This window comes from Linepithema humile, chromosome 2 (genome assembly GCF_040581485.1).
Source record: "Linepithema humile isolate Giens D197 chromosome 2, Lhum_UNIL_v1.0, whole genome shotgun sequence".
Lineage (NCBI taxonomy): Eukaryota > Metazoa > Arthropoda > Insecta > Hymenoptera > Formicidae > Linepithema > Linepithema humile.
The window spans coordinates 7509325-7524896 of record NC_090129.1 but is presented as its reverse complement, the minus strand read 5'-3'; the positions used below and the strand labels follow the sequence as shown (position 1 = coordinate 7524896).

The following is a 15572-nucleotide window of genomic DNA, read 5'->3' as shown; positions in this document are numbered from 1 at the left end:
CGACCGACAGACGGCGCCAATAAGGCACCGTAGTTCAGGCTATAAAATGGATGTACGCGCCGCTAGTGTACAGCCTAGAAAAAGCGTCTTACGAAAAACGGCAGCGTGGCCTCTCTCAGGTTTCTCTCTGATGTTATATTCAATGCCAAAAAACATGGCGTCCGTTAAACAAGTTATATCAGAGAAACGAAAATTTGTTGACGTCGGGAGTGATTCGGATAATGAAACAGAAAGTGAGTGTTATTTTGTATATTATAATATTATTGGCAATTTAAATCAATCAGTTCTAGATACACATTATGGCTTTAACGAAACGCAAGAAAGCACTGTTTACACGAAGTTTGAGGTTAGGTGACGTTTGGTGCGTTATGATTTTCTTTGGCTTTGATGAAATAAAAATGTTAATTCACTTATAAACGTCGGTATAACTTTTAATTACATAAAATAATCAGCAATTTTTTATACTTAAATTTATATACTTTGTTGGGTAGCTTCTACACAAGTTATAATCTAAAGCATTATCTCAAAATTGTATCATTTTTCTATTACAGAGAATGTAAAATATATGAGAACAAAATCAGAGGCACCACGATTGTGTCCATATTTGGACAAGATTAATCGACAATTTTTAGATTTTGACTTTGAAAAATTGTGCTCCGTGTCGCTGTCTAGGATAAATGTATATGCTTGTCTGGTTTGTGGCAAATATTTCCAAGGCAGAGGAACTAATACTCATGCTTATACACACAGTGTAGCAGAGAGTCATCATGTCTTTCTTAATTTACATACATTAAAATTTTATTGTTTACCAGATAATTATGAAATAGTTGGTAAGTAAGTACATACATTATTTTTATATGTTTCTTTTGTTCAACAGCTGACATTTTACATATTTATTAGATTCATCACTGGACGACATTAAATATGTATTAAATCCAACTTTTGACAAAATACAAATAGTTCAACTAGATAAGAGCGACAAGCAATCCAGAGCAATTGATGGCTCTATGTATTCACCAGGAATTGTGGGAATGAATAACATAAAAGCAAATGACTACTGCAATGTCATTTTACAAGTAATTCATTATAATTAACTTAATATATATTAATATCAGGGTTTTGTGTATATTATAATTTTTATATTTTATAGGCGCTTTCACATGTTACACCTTTGAGAGATTTCTTTTTAAGAGAATCTAATTATTCTCATGTGAGGAGACCACCTGGTGATTCATCCTATCTTTTGGTACAAAGATTTGGTGAACTCATGCGTAAATTGTGGAATCCACGTAACTTTAAAGCCCATGTAAGTCCTCATGAGATGTTGCAAGCAGTAGTTTTATGGAGTAAAAAAAGATTTCAGTTTACAGAGCAAGGTATGTAGCAGATTTCATCCATATAAACATTTATTCTTATTGTTTTTACTAATAAGACACTATACAGGCGATCCGGTGGATTTTTTATCATGGTTTTTAAATGCTCTACATTTGGCATTAAATGGTACAAAGAAGCGGGATTCTAGCATAATTTATAAAACTTTTTTGGGACATATGCGAATATATACGCGAAAAATACCGCCATTGGAACTAGAAGAGAGCCAAAGAAGTGAACTGCTGCACACGGTCGAATATGGCGAAACTGTAACGGAAAGCCCTTTTTTATATCTTACTTGCGATCTTCCTCCGCCTCCATTATTCAAAGATCAGTTCACGGAAAACATTATCCCACAGGTTGCGTATGGATATTGATCACACACACATATAATTCCTTAAATAGAAATTTAAGGAATAGTTATAATATATATTGCATTTTTATTTGCACAGGTAAACTTGTACACTCTCTTGAATAAATTTAATGCCATTACTGAGAAGGAGTATAAGACGTATAAGGAAAATTTCATGAAAAGATTTGAAATTACTGAACTGCCACCGTATCTTATACTTTATATAAAAGTAAGTCTTGTGTATAATAATGAACTATATGAATGTATCTTATAATTGTATCATATAATTTCTGTACTGCTTTCAGAGATTTACCAAAAATACATTTTTTGTCGAGAAAAATCCAACAATCGTCAATTTCCCCGTTAAGTGAGTATTTTTTATTGCATGAATTAAAATTGTTAACAATTTCGATAAATTTTGCTTATGTTTATAGAAATGTGGATTTTGGAGATATTTTAACACCGGAAGTGAAAGCTAAGCATCCATATACGACGTACGATCTAGTAGCCAATATAGTACATGATGGTGAACCTGGTCAAGGAACATACAGAGTTCATATTTTACACAGAGCCACTGGTCAGTGGTATGAATTGCAAGATTTACATGTTACTCAAATTTTGCCCCAAATGATTACTCTCACTGAAGCATATATACAGGTAAATTAAGAAGAAATATTTATATTATAATTTATAATGTTCTATTTTTTTATAGAGATTTATCTTTTTTTACAGATTTATGAATTAAGAAAAGACACGCATATGGAAAACGGAGACAATAAGAATAAAAAAACTATGTGATATGTCCCAACTAAAAATTTTGAAAGATAAAAATAAAAATTTACATTTTATATATATGAATCCCATCTTGATTTTTGATATTTCCATAATAAATTTATTCTAGTATATAATTATAAATGTATGTATTTGCAATAAATAACTCATTACGAATATATTATGCACTTTTAATAGATAAAATACATTAATTATAGATTTTAAATTTTCGCGCTTACGTTGCGTCTAAAAGAATGTGAATGTAGCACCAAATTATGTATCGATGATCGATGTGGACGCTAGATGCGCCCTCTTCTGGTCGTCGTAGTAATTTATAGAATGTTGCTTTAGCTTGGAACGCAGAGTGCGAACGCTTCGTAATTTATTCGTTAAAAGTGTGTAATGAGTGCAAATTTTTATCGGGAATATCGATTAAAGTGGTGAGCAATTATCAGAACGTATTATTTTTACCGCGAATGTTCACGATTTCATCAGGGTTTTGTCAATTGGCGTGGATTACAGTTGCAGTGAGTACAAATTTTGATGTCATGGACAGGCGCGAAAATAACATTTGATCAAGAGCATCAATATGCGGTACAGTTTGCATTATATGTAGTATGTTAAAAATTTAGCTCGGCGGAATTAAGATAAAGAAAACGTAGTTATGGTGCGTATCCATAACTGATGTTTGCGTGACCGGACAGTTGTTTGTTTCGGTTGCTCTGAGTGCGTGTACAGTATCGAATGATCACTGAATGTATAACATATTGTTACAATTATGTGTATAGTTGTGTTGCGGCATAAAAGCAACCCTATTCACAACTCAAGCAATGTAAGTTATTTGGCGCGAATGTACCGACATATTTGAAAATGTAAACCGCTGCGTGTGAGTGGCGGGGCGGCGGAGTCACGAAGATGCACGAACGTTGCGCCGAGTCGAGTCGAAGCTGAGGAGAGTAGATGTTGGTATGAGTCGGTCGGAGTTCGTGACGAAGCAGAGTCGCGACCGGTCACGCGAGCCGTTTGCGTTTGAGTAGGCGAGTATCGCGCGCGTCGCGTTCCCCGCGTTTTCGTCGTGCTTCTTCTTTTCTGCTTCGCTTGCTGCAAAGAAGAATCGCCCGATACGATTTCGCGTACGTTGTTTATGAACATACATGTGTGCAACGCGCGCGAGTGAGTGTTCGCAGTGTTGATCGCGTTGTGCATTGAATTTAGCAGCACTTGGATTATCGCCGGCCCGACGACAAAAGACGTTCCAACGACTGCACGGTGAGTAGCTTCTTGAGACAAATTCTGTGTAGAAATAAACAGCGACATTTTGAATAGGCATCTCGCGCTATCAGATTTTATTCGCGATGGCGCCGTTGCCGTTGTACTTGCACCACGAATACGCAGAAGCGAGCAACGTTTGAAACTTGCTGCCCGCGGCGGCAACGGTTGCATCCTTCATACGACCTTTCGTCCGCGCTATCGTGTTTGTGTGCCTTCTGTTTATTTTTTTTTCCACTCGATTAATCTTTCGGTTGTATTCCGGCGATCCTGCGTTCGCGTATGCTCGTTTCATTCTAATTTTCTCGACGCTTAGTTTATTCTCGTGCAGCGTCGTCGTCCGGTTGCAACTTCACGTCGGCGTCGCGCCAATATCCGCGTATATTTACTCTGCTACCAATCCACCCCTCCATCGTCCGCGCGACGATCGAATACCTGTTTCGCGCGGTGCTCGAAAAAATTATTCGATCGCGTAGCCGCCGTCGTGGAGGAGCAAGGTGAAACACGCAGTTCCGTGAGACAGAACGGGAGGAGGAGAGGCGGTACGTTGACTCTCGCGGAGGAATTCTGCGAATTTCGGATTCCTAGCAAGTCTCGTGATCATTGCACATCGCGTAAACTCATTTCTGCGTATGCGGGTGACAAATAGCAATTGTGTGTTTAATCTTAAAGATTTCGATTCAATTTTGAATTGCTGACTTTTGTGATCTTAACAATCAAACATCTAACAAACTATTTAAGTGGTTTTTGTATAATATGCGATATTATTTCGTACATTTTATGATACCTATTTTACAATACATTAGAAAATATGTGAAAAATTAGGCGAAAGTTCATGTACGGTGAGTAATTCTGAAACATTTCTGAAAATCAATTATGATGCGAACATATGGTTTTAATATTATCTTTGATTACTTAGTGTGACAACAGAATAAGTTATGATACATACGAAAATGACAAAAAAGATTTGAATGATAACTTTAATCACTTCAGTACTTTAATAGCAATCTTGATTAATGGAATGATAAACAGTGCTTAAGTCGACAAATATTTTGGAGCATTTATACATAAGCACTTGTTCAAAATTATTAATTATTAAGTAATTATAAAGATATATTAATGCTTTTTACCGTTTGCATTTCCTCATTAGTGACAAATGCATGATAATGTCCATTGCTTTCCTTAAACGCATTATTTGCGCAAAGTTTACAAGAAGCCAAACTTAAAAGTATATAAAAGTACAATACGATATACGATGAGTTTAAATATATATATATATATATATATATATATAAGGAAAAAAAATCAAGGAAGTATGAAACTTACTTGAATAAACCGCAACTATTCGCGGAACAGCAGGTGGCCGGCCATGTAAGCGCGTATATGCAACTACCTCTGTAATTGAATATAATGATGGTATCTTCGAGGCCGCGAGATATCGGCGAATTGGGTTATACGAGTCACGATCTTGTGTAGAAATCATTCCGTACAAAATGCAGATACATCTTGACATCTGGCAATCATTAACTAAAACGTGTCTTTCTGAAAGTTGCTACTTTTGAGAATGGTTTTCAAGTGATAGCTTTGTGATAGACATGCTATTGATAATGATGCTCGATTATAGTATCTTCAACCGGTTCTTACTGTTGAAAGAATGAAACTCTTAAAAGAGAGCACTCGATCTAAGTGCACGAACTGTTCTGTTTAATATTAAACGTAATAGCCAATGCAACGTGATCGAATGCAATGTAATTGACAGATCATTTTTTAATTTTTTTATAACATTTTCAATATTGAAAATTTCAAAGGTATTACAATATTTAATGGAGTTACAATGACAAAATAAACAAGAGAAATTTTGCATTCAAACATTGTTCGGCATTCATAATCGGTATAATAATTTTACACTTTTATACAATTCCAATTTGAAAATATAGTTTTCAGGAAAATTGCAAATAAGTTGAAAATAATCTACTTAAAATCTGATTGCAATTTTACTGATAATTTTTCTTTAATATCGTTTGTTTAGATTTCATAATTTTCACGTATTAATTTTTAATTAGATTTTGATTTGTATGAATAATTTGATACTTACATAATGACATAAATTTCAATATTAAATGTATTTTAATATCACTTACAAATTGCAATATATATATACGTGCAAATGTAGAACAGGGAAGAGAGAAAAATTTTAACGCGAATATCATCTGATGTGTGAACGCTGAATTTTTGGACGTGACCTAAAACCGTCCACGGACTTGGAACAAACAAACGTAAATTGTCTTCCTTAAATTTTAGAATCTGGGGCAATCGTTTATGACACAGAAACTTTCCATTGAAGTTACGATCTCGATACTCATTATTTTTTACTGAAGAATGCAATTTAAAAAATTTTTTTTTGCAAAAATTAATATTGTGAAATGTATAAATGATTATCGAATAGAATTATCAAAGCTCGATAATTTTTATATTTTGTTATTCTTGATATACATTAAGTTTCTTCCAACTTTTTTCAACTTTCACTAATAAGCAAAATCGACGAATTATTCATTTACATCATGTCTGTAAGATACTACTTTTACAGTATACGAGAGAAGCTTTTATGCTCTTAATTTATTTTCTCTTAAGTTGCAAATGCTGCTTTGCGCTAGAAAAGAGCACTTTACGGCGGTGATTAGGAGTTGAAGGGACGACATCGTTGCTGTGACTCGTGCGTGAATTAGATAGAATGTACGAGGCACTATTCTCATTTACGTAATGCACTACGGGAGGATGAGAACAATACATCCCGCTGCTATGCCTCGTCGGCTCGCAGACGCCAAAAAAGAAAGAGAGAATTTCGAGGCTGTTGTCGCTGGGTTTGTATTCGTTTGTTTCGACGAAACGTTAAACTCGACCGTGACGTTTGAAGGTGCAACGGCGCGAGGATTGTAACGATGTGCAAAGCTGTCTCCGGGGACTGTTCATGCTCTCATGTTCGATAAATATTGAAGCGCTTTTGCCGGATAAAATTTCGCGTGATTGCACGTGATACTGAGAGACAAATAATCCCGCGATCGCACGGCACGCGATACACACCCGTACTTGTTACGTGATTTTGTATCAACTTATTATACATATTTTACCATTTGTCAGATCTTTCACGTAACTCACGAAGAGATAAAATGCATTTCGACAATTGATACTTTCATTACTTTTTTTTACGTACGTGTAGAAAACCATCCTGTTTCTGCTTCAGAAAATCGCGGAATTAGGTTTGCTCCACTTGGCCGAGAAACAAGTCGGATTTTATATAATCCACACAAGTAGCGCACGAAATATTCTGATATTTTAGTTTTAATCTTATAGTATTTTTTTTCATTATAGAAATTACCTTTCTATCTTTTAAGATGGATAATTTTGTATGAATAGAAATTCAATGCGGTCATATCGATTCTTTATTTTCCAGATAAAGGTTGTAATATATTTTTATCGTGCCTTCATAGCTTTAGAATGACTTTATAGTTTAGCATTTCTTTGTAGTTTCTAGTCTCCTGGCAGTTTAGAGTCATGTAAGCGCATGAATTTTTTTGAACACCGTATTCGCGACCGATTGATAATTTAGCGCAACGTGTGAAGTAATGAGGGAAAGATTTCTTTCGCGAAGAAAATTACGGCGAGAGATATTTTTTCATGACGGAAGACGTTGAGAGATTAGGGACAAAAGTCTGTGCGTAGCGGTAATGGAAAATCAGAGAGAAACGTATGTGCATCGTCCATTTGAGCAGATCGAATAATGAGGTCGGAACGATTGAGGTTAGTGGAAAAATCTATCTTCTCTTAACTTAAATAAAGTACTTATTGTATAGGAAATTTTATGAACGCTGTTATAAGATATTTTTGTTCTATTTTTGTCGTATTATTTTGGCTGTATTATTTACAGAGATTCGACAAACTCCACAAAATTTTTATTAACGAAATAAATAAAGTTGAAATGAGGTTCAAAATGTAATAACAGTCCTCCGAAAGTATGCAGTTTTTGATAAATTTGGTTATTAAAATTAGAAGAATTTTTATCCAATTGTCTAATTTCGTCTGTCACCATATTAAAAAAAATAAGTAAATGCGTTGCATTGAGTAAGAAATGAAGTCCCGATCAATTAACTTCTCTGTCTCACTATCGTACTCGCAATGTTTACGCTTCTAAGTGCACATTTAATTTTATCATAGTTCGTTGCGCTTATGAATGGAAGTGATCGTCGCGTCGCATGGAGAAACGATAAAATGCGTTAGATCGATTACCCTTTTATGACGCGGGACTATTTTTTTTGTTGCGATACTTGTTCGGTAAACATGTTGAACTGTGAAGTAAATTTTATCTCGTTAATGCTGGTAGTATCTATATTTATGAATGGCAGGGGACTAGACAGTATGACTTCCAGAATAATACCATCCGTCACATCACATATATATAGTTATTGTTGTTTTGATAACTCTAATAATTCACATCGGTATAAATTTTATTTAGTAGCGTATTGGGATACGCGTGTGAATAATAAATGCGAAAGTACATACACGGCTTCTCGTCATTGTCGAGATGTTTTTATTCGTGACAATTTTTTGACATAAATTCTCTAACATTCTACTGAAAGTTTATGCTTTCGGTATAAATAATGTACATACAATATTTAATCATCGTATCTGAAAGATTATATTTATCAAAATATCAATAGTTTATGATTCAGAAATTCTTTCTGCGAATGAACGCGAGTTATTTATTTGAATTACAAAGCATTTCTTAAATGTTTCTAGCATTCTTATAAGCTTATTCCTGATGTATTAGTTCCGTGATGTTTTTAACATTTTACACATACTAGGTGCGCAACTAAGTTTCCGGGTTTTTTTTATCAATGCAAAATGGAAAATTTCAAGAGAAATACAAAAAACGGTTTATTCAAAATATCGTCCCTCGCTAGCTACACATTTTTGCCATCTCTCTGGCAATACATGAATACCGCGACGATAAAACGACGCGTCTTTGAATCGAAACCATTCATCCAACCAATTCTGCACTTCTTCGAAATTGGCCAAGTGTAGCCCAGCCAAGCCATGCGCCATCGACCGGAACAAGTGATAATCGGAAGGGGCCAGGTCTGGTGAATACAGCGGGTGCGGTAGCAGATCCCATTTCAGCGTTTTGATGGTGTCCTGGACGATGGAAGTGCGATGGCACGGAGCGTTGTCGTGCTGCAATATTACTCGTTCGTGTCTCGTGTCCCATTCTGGCCGTTTTTCGAGCAATGCATGGTTCAAATTTATCAGTTGTTGTTGTCTTGTGTTTGCGTATCATTTTCATCCAATAACGCTTGCAGATCGGCGTCCTCAAATGTTTTTGGTCTTCCGGAGCGCTCCTTGTCCTCAGTGTCGAAATCGCCACTTCTGAAGCGTTTAAACCAATCTTTACAGGTAGTTTTCGATGGTGCATGTTTGCCGTAGGCTTTCTTAAGCAAACGACCTGCTTCAGCTGCATTTTCTTTCAAGTTGAAGCAGAAAAGCAAAGCTTCCCGCAAATGCTGTTTAGTTGGCACAAAACTCGACATCTTTATTGTTAGAAAAAAAATTTTTGCGTTGCGATATGTGTTGGTATTATAACTGGTTATTGTTGACAGATGTCCAAGTTAATAAAAAAACACAACTTTAGACATGTATATCGACTACATGTATCGTTAGCGCCATTCATGTGTGAAACCCGGAAACTTAGTTGCGCACCTAGTATATTTGTATAATAAGTCTGCAATTAGAAATTTTATCATATAATCGCACTATTACTTCGCGGAAGTAGTAATTTTAACGGCAAACGCAAGAAATGTAGCGCTAGTGTTATTAAGAAAAATCTCTTTGTTATCATTTTCTCGTAAGTTATTTCACGCGCTAGGTTAATATAAGACATTTACACGCTCTTAACATGCAAATATCAATGCGTACATTTTGATGAATCGGATATCGCGCAATTGATAATTAATAACCAAGGAAAAAAAATCACAATTTTTTTTCTCGACTACTATTTTCGCGTTGCAAATGACATTTATAGCATTTCATGCGATAAGGTTCTGCTTTGTATGAGGTTTACGAGGCCAATAATCGCTCAAGTTCGAACACTTAACTCTTAAAGTAGGCTAACTTGCGAAGTGCGCCAACGAAATAGTTGCTGCATAAGCGCGACTATTGTGACCCACAGCCTGCACTTTCCGTTAGGCGTTATTATCCGCACCACCTGTCTTAACGTACACTTCCCCTTCTTCCGTTATCTCCATCCTCATATCTATCCTTCCTTCTCTTGTCCCTTTCCTTCCTTCGTCGTCTCGCTCTTCCGCTGCAGATACCATATTCGTACCTCTCTACTGTTACACCTGCGGCTCTAGATGGTTCCGCGACAGTTATATTACAGAGCTTCGCGAAACGCTTTTGGCGTGTCAATTATTAAATCAGTAATCTCTCTTTCATTCATGCCTCTGCTCATACGCATTTTTTTACAAAGCATTACATATATCTCGGCTGAAGCGTTGTACTTTATTTACCGACAACAAATCGCTACATTATATAAATTTGTATATATAGCTGGAATTGTTCAATAGTGCAAATGTTCTGATATATAATCTAAAAAGCATAATTTTATGCATTACATGAAGTTCTGCAAGATGTTCTAGTTGTATGAAGTGTTCTAATCCAGACTCCCGATGAGTATAATATTTAGAAAGTCTCGCGTCTGTACACCCGCGGCTATATCTTAAAATTTTCGACCTTCAAATCCTTTTACATATCGCTAGGTAAAGTTGTGAAAAGGGAACAATCCTACACACGACACGTGTTCAACCTTGTTCGCATCTAAGACGCGATACCCCGCACAAATGTTGCATATATTTGCAAATAGTTATACGACATGTATTTGCAAATTACCTTCGACAAAAATGAAGTCTCGAGAGCCGCCACGTTACATCATAGTGTGCCGGTAAAGGTATGTCTACACCGAGGCCGATCGGCAAATTGTATATGTAGGTGTCATAGATGATGCTCTCTCTCTTTCAATGGGCACACCTCCGCATATAAAATCTGCCAATCCAATACGGTGTGGACGTATATGGTCTCTTAATGTAGTCTCTTTTGGGCACTGCTGAAATATCTCGAAAATTCGTACTTTTTCATCCGGTGATCTGCATAATTATGTAAATTGGTAACAGTAATTTATAATTATATTTTATGCAGTATAAAGCGCGATATTATCTTTTTTTAATTGAATATTTATGATTAATATTCTATTTTAAATTACAGAAATATGTATGTGATACAAAACAAAGCTTTATAATTTTATTGATACTTAGCGTCGTATTTAATAATATATTAACATGATTCTCAGTCAAATTGATCTTAATTTGAATATTGCATTTAACAATATACACATAACAATAATGAAGTAATTAAATCAACTACTTGAAGCAGTTTATTCATGGATATACCGTGGGGATAAATTGTTAAAACGCGTTGAGTCTTAAGGAAAGGAGAAATAAATGAAAGATTAAAAAGAAGAACAATAAAGAAATCTTAATAATCAGTGCGAAATGTGATCTTTGGTCTTAACTGTGCGTGAGACAAAGTCGAAAGTATAATACATCTTCCAGAAAGTAGCAGGGCACGCACAAAAGACAATAGCCGGGGTTGCACAATTCCGTGCCGCCACTGTCGTTGAGCACTCTCTGGAACTGGCGAGGCAGTTAGTGGTAGCGGTAAAACGAGGGCCGATAAACTTGGTAGCCGGTCAGATCGCGCGATTCATTCTCGATCTTATCGCGGCGAGAAGCGAAAAGAAAGAAAAAAAAAAAAAAACATTCGCGAAATGAAACAACCTTCGGACTGCGTCACCTTCAAAGGGTCCTTGCTTCCGGCCAATTGTATATATCTTGGATTTCTTCCGGTCACACGCTTCGCATAACTTCTCGTCAAACATTATTCCTCCTCTCTCTTTCTCTCTTCGTTCCTCTTTCTTCTCCTCTTCATCTTACACTCAATCCGATTCTATTAACTTTAATGATCATATCACACGCTTCGTATTTTATGTTCGATTAAAATCATGCTTATTACATCATATTATTACTTTTATTTGCAAATAAATATTTTTTCTCATATATATAAACTCTGATTTACATATAATTCACACATAAATCTTTCGATTTTGCCTCGCATGCGATTGAAGCTAAAGATAATATTTTGCACCGATTGTTAAAATTTCTTAAAATAGAGATTCTTTCTTTTTTCAATATTTTTTTTTTTGCGGCAGTATGTTTTAATCAGTATCTGTCTATATTGCGAAAAGTCAACTAACGATGATAAATACTTTTATAAATCACTTCGTACACATCTTATTCATATCACTTTGTAACAACTTTAATGCTCGTGTTTGAGCGACTTCATCTTGCTTAGAAAAATATATTTTTATAATAATATACTATGATTAATATAGATTTAGGTAATTCTTTTTATAGCAGATATTCTTCCAGTTACATATTATTAGTTATAAATTACTCATACTTTTTCTCTCCTACATTATCATCCTCGAGTAAATATTTGAAAACTGTATAGAATTTCATACTTTTGCACCAAAGGCCTCGCCGAGAGACGCGTTAGGAATTCCGGGTTGAAGAAGGGTTGTGGATATTTAAATTTATAATTCTCTCTAAATTGTGTTAAGGAAAATATTTGTTATAATATAAATTTTTCGCATTTGGATGTAAGGAAATTTATTTGTAAAGGATTATTAATGCGATTATAATGCGGATTATAATGCGATTATAAAAATCCGGTTATTTATACAGAATTTATCTCTCAATTGTGAATAATATTTAACGTTTGCCAAATAATAAGGTGATATTTTAATATTTTTGTTTGACAAACTTTTTATGGTTTGATTTAATATGCACTGTTTAATTTGTAGAATAATTCAAACAAACAGAGAAAACGAATATTTGTGTTTTTAATGGTTATTTTTTTTGAGGATTTAAATTTATGTATATAACTGATTTTCATATGTATTTGCAAGGAGAAAATAGGATGCAGGAGTTAATACAATCAATGTTGGGGTGGAAAACGGGATATCAGGCGTGAATTATCTTAAATTTATATTAAAAGTTTCGTTTCCTGGTGCGAGAAGCCGCGGAAAATACATTTATGCGTAGAGGGTGCGATGTGTCAATTTTCGGGCAATTTCACGGCAATTTCCTGTTTCCTTCGTAGATCCTGTAAGGAAAGGGGAGAAAGACTGACTCGAAAGAAATCACATTTTACAATTTGAATGTTCGCTTACGTAGACCAGGTAAATGTTATGAAAATAAATTGAAAATTATATTGATCTTGATTGCGAGAAAAAAAGTTACAATAACTTATTCTTTTTTTAGTGAAAGATATTTATTAATTGGCTAGGTTTGGTTTTAACCAAAAGAGAGTTAGTAAATTTTTGTTTGAAATAGATTACTACTATGATATTTTTTAATTTTAAATATTATATAATGTGAAATAAAACTTAGTAATTATACACTTTTATGCTTTAATAACCGGAGATTAAAACCGATATAATTTTTTAGTTGAAATTATGATATTATACAGATAAAAAAATAATCTCCTTTATTCGTAATTTTAAAAACGTGAAGGTACGCATAACCTACATTTTTCCACATCTGTCGTTTCTAACTTACCGCAATACGATTGTGACTTTTTTAATAACGTTTCTGTTCTTGCTGTTTTATCTTGACAAAAGTGAAAAGTTTTAAGGAAGAAACAGAGCTTTAATCGCTTTTCCGTACGATCCTTGCACGCAATAACGAGTCTCATTAATCCGCATGCCACGTAGCGTGTTTTTTTTTAGCCATGTCCTGGCTGCGGCATGAGGAACCGGAAGTCGTCGTCTGGACATGCACGGCTACGTATCGGAAAAGGACGGTTCATTGTCGCTTGTGTAACGACCGTTGAAACCGGGTGTACGATACATACATTATAAAACGAGAATACGCAAGTTTACCCTCATTTCTAGATCACTGTCAAACTAATCGAGACACGTAAACTAACAAACATATAGAAACCAATTTTTAATTTGCAATTGTGTCCATGTGATCTTTTCTTTAATATAATCTCTATCAACTATAATATTCTCTTTCTAAAAATAATGATCTCTTTCGCGAAATGACTTCCATTTCGTACGCCTGTATCTTTCATTCAAGACCACTGATTCAATTGCAATCACATTATCGCGTTCAAAACGAAAATGCTGAGGATGAATTCTTGTGGGTGAACTACATAGTTCGTGGCACGTTAGAAATGGTAAAGCATTCATTGCAGCTGATCTGATTCTGATAACGCTATGCAGGTGCAGCGATAAACTATAGAATTCTGTCGAGGGAACTGGCAATTTAAAGTTAGAATCGATCGTCAGATTTCTGCAAAAATTTTCTTTCCATGTCGCCATTTCTTTGCTTTCAGAAACTCAGTTGTTGAAAGAGTGTCGTTCAATTAAATATTATTGAAAACCATTGCAGCAGTTAAATATTGAATTAAACGTCGTGATTTCCGCGTATTGACAAAGATATTAATTAATATTTGGTTATCGGGTTGTTATTATTATGTTGCCAATTTTGACTTAATTATTCGTAAAATATATAATAATTATAATAAAACAACTGCTTCTAGATTTATATATATATATATATATATGTATACACACATACATACACAGATCTTTTTATATTTTCTGAAATATTCACTTTATTTGAAATTTAAAAAATCATATTATCTGCGATCTCCTGACGATCAGACATATGTACGATATCGTATTCAAATTAAACTGATAAAATACTTTTTATATGCATAAATTAAGCAAGTGATAGTGATTTGACTTATTTAATCTTATTTATTTTTTAAACATCATATATTCTCTAATTACTGAATGTAAGTTTGCAATTTTTTTTATAAAAAGGATTTAATGTCTTTTATATTTTCTAAATAGTTTTCTGTTTTTCTCATAAAGAATCTTTTCTTATAAAAAAAAAAGTCATCTGGCAAAACGATGCAAAAACATATGTCCGCGTGATGACGAACGCGTATTGACCGAGACAATTGACTTTTCGATGGTGCCAGGTGCGCGTAGACTTGGAATTCGATCGCGCAGCAGGTAAGCTCGCTTGCTCGCTCGCTCGCGTGCTACTCTCTCGTGATCTCGCGTGCGCGCGTATTAAAGCGGCCGTCGTACTATCGATTCGTTAGGGGAGGTTCAGTGACCATTGAACAACTCGGACTTATGTCGAGCTCCGTCATGTATTGTTTGCCGTTGGCACACTACGATATAGCTCCCAAGCTTAACTTCAACAGTAACATCGGCATACAAAACGTCGCTGATGATAGCAAAATCTGAAACAATAAGTAAAAAAGGAAGCTCTATAATGGGAACATTGACCTATATTCATTTCTCACGTTTATTGCGAAAATGCTGATGTGATGGTCTGATATTGAATTTTATCTGGTTAATGTAAGGCTGGCATGCGATGTCAATAGGTGGGAATCACAACAGCCACAATTGGCGTTAAATATACGGTGAGAATACAGATCACTTTGTTGATTATTTAATAATGAGTTACGTAGAAGCTTGTACAAAGTTTTTTTTTTTTTTTGCTTTTTTAAAAGCTGTACAGATAAAATAATTTATTTGTAACACTCCGATACTGACAAAAATTGCACAGATCGAAACGATATTAAAACGATATTGAACTTCCAGATATATACATGGATA

General features: G+C 34.7%; 2 protein-coding genes across 3 annotated transcripts in view; both read left to right on the top strand.

Annotated features, from left to right (window-relative positions):
- The first annotated feature begins 54 nt into the window (after positions 1-54).
- Usp39 (ubiquitin specific protease 39) lies at positions 55-2581 on the top strand. Of its 2 annotated transcripts, XM_012378235.2 has the most exons (10): positions 56-233; positions 285-361; positions 552-830; positions 901-1076; positions 1151-1376; positions 1444-1730; positions 1824-1952; positions 2029-2090; positions 2158-2380; positions 2456-2581. In XM_012378235.2, the coding sequence occupies exons 3-10, from the start codon at positions 566-568 to the stop codon at positions 2519-2521; spliced, it is 1434 nt and encodes a 477-aa protein (XP_012233658.1). In that variant the 5' UTR covers positions 56-233; positions 285-361; positions 552-565; the 3' UTR covers positions 2522-2581. The 2 variants fall into 2 exon arrangements, with proteins under 2 accessions (XP_012233657.1, XP_012233658.1); XM_012378234.2 differs by lacking the exon at positions 285-361 and having other exon boundaries at positions 55-233.
- An 873-nt stretch (positions 2582-3454) lies between these two features.
- The window catches only part of LOC105678707 (rap guanine nucleotide exchange factor 2-like), a 111040-nt gene continuing 98922 nt past the window's right edge, over positions 3455-15572 (top strand). The window contains exon 1 of the mRNA XM_067349522.1: positions 3455-3763. The gene's annotated coding sequence lies outside the window, so the exon portion shown is untranslated. The remainder of the gene's footprint in view (positions 3764-15572) is intronic.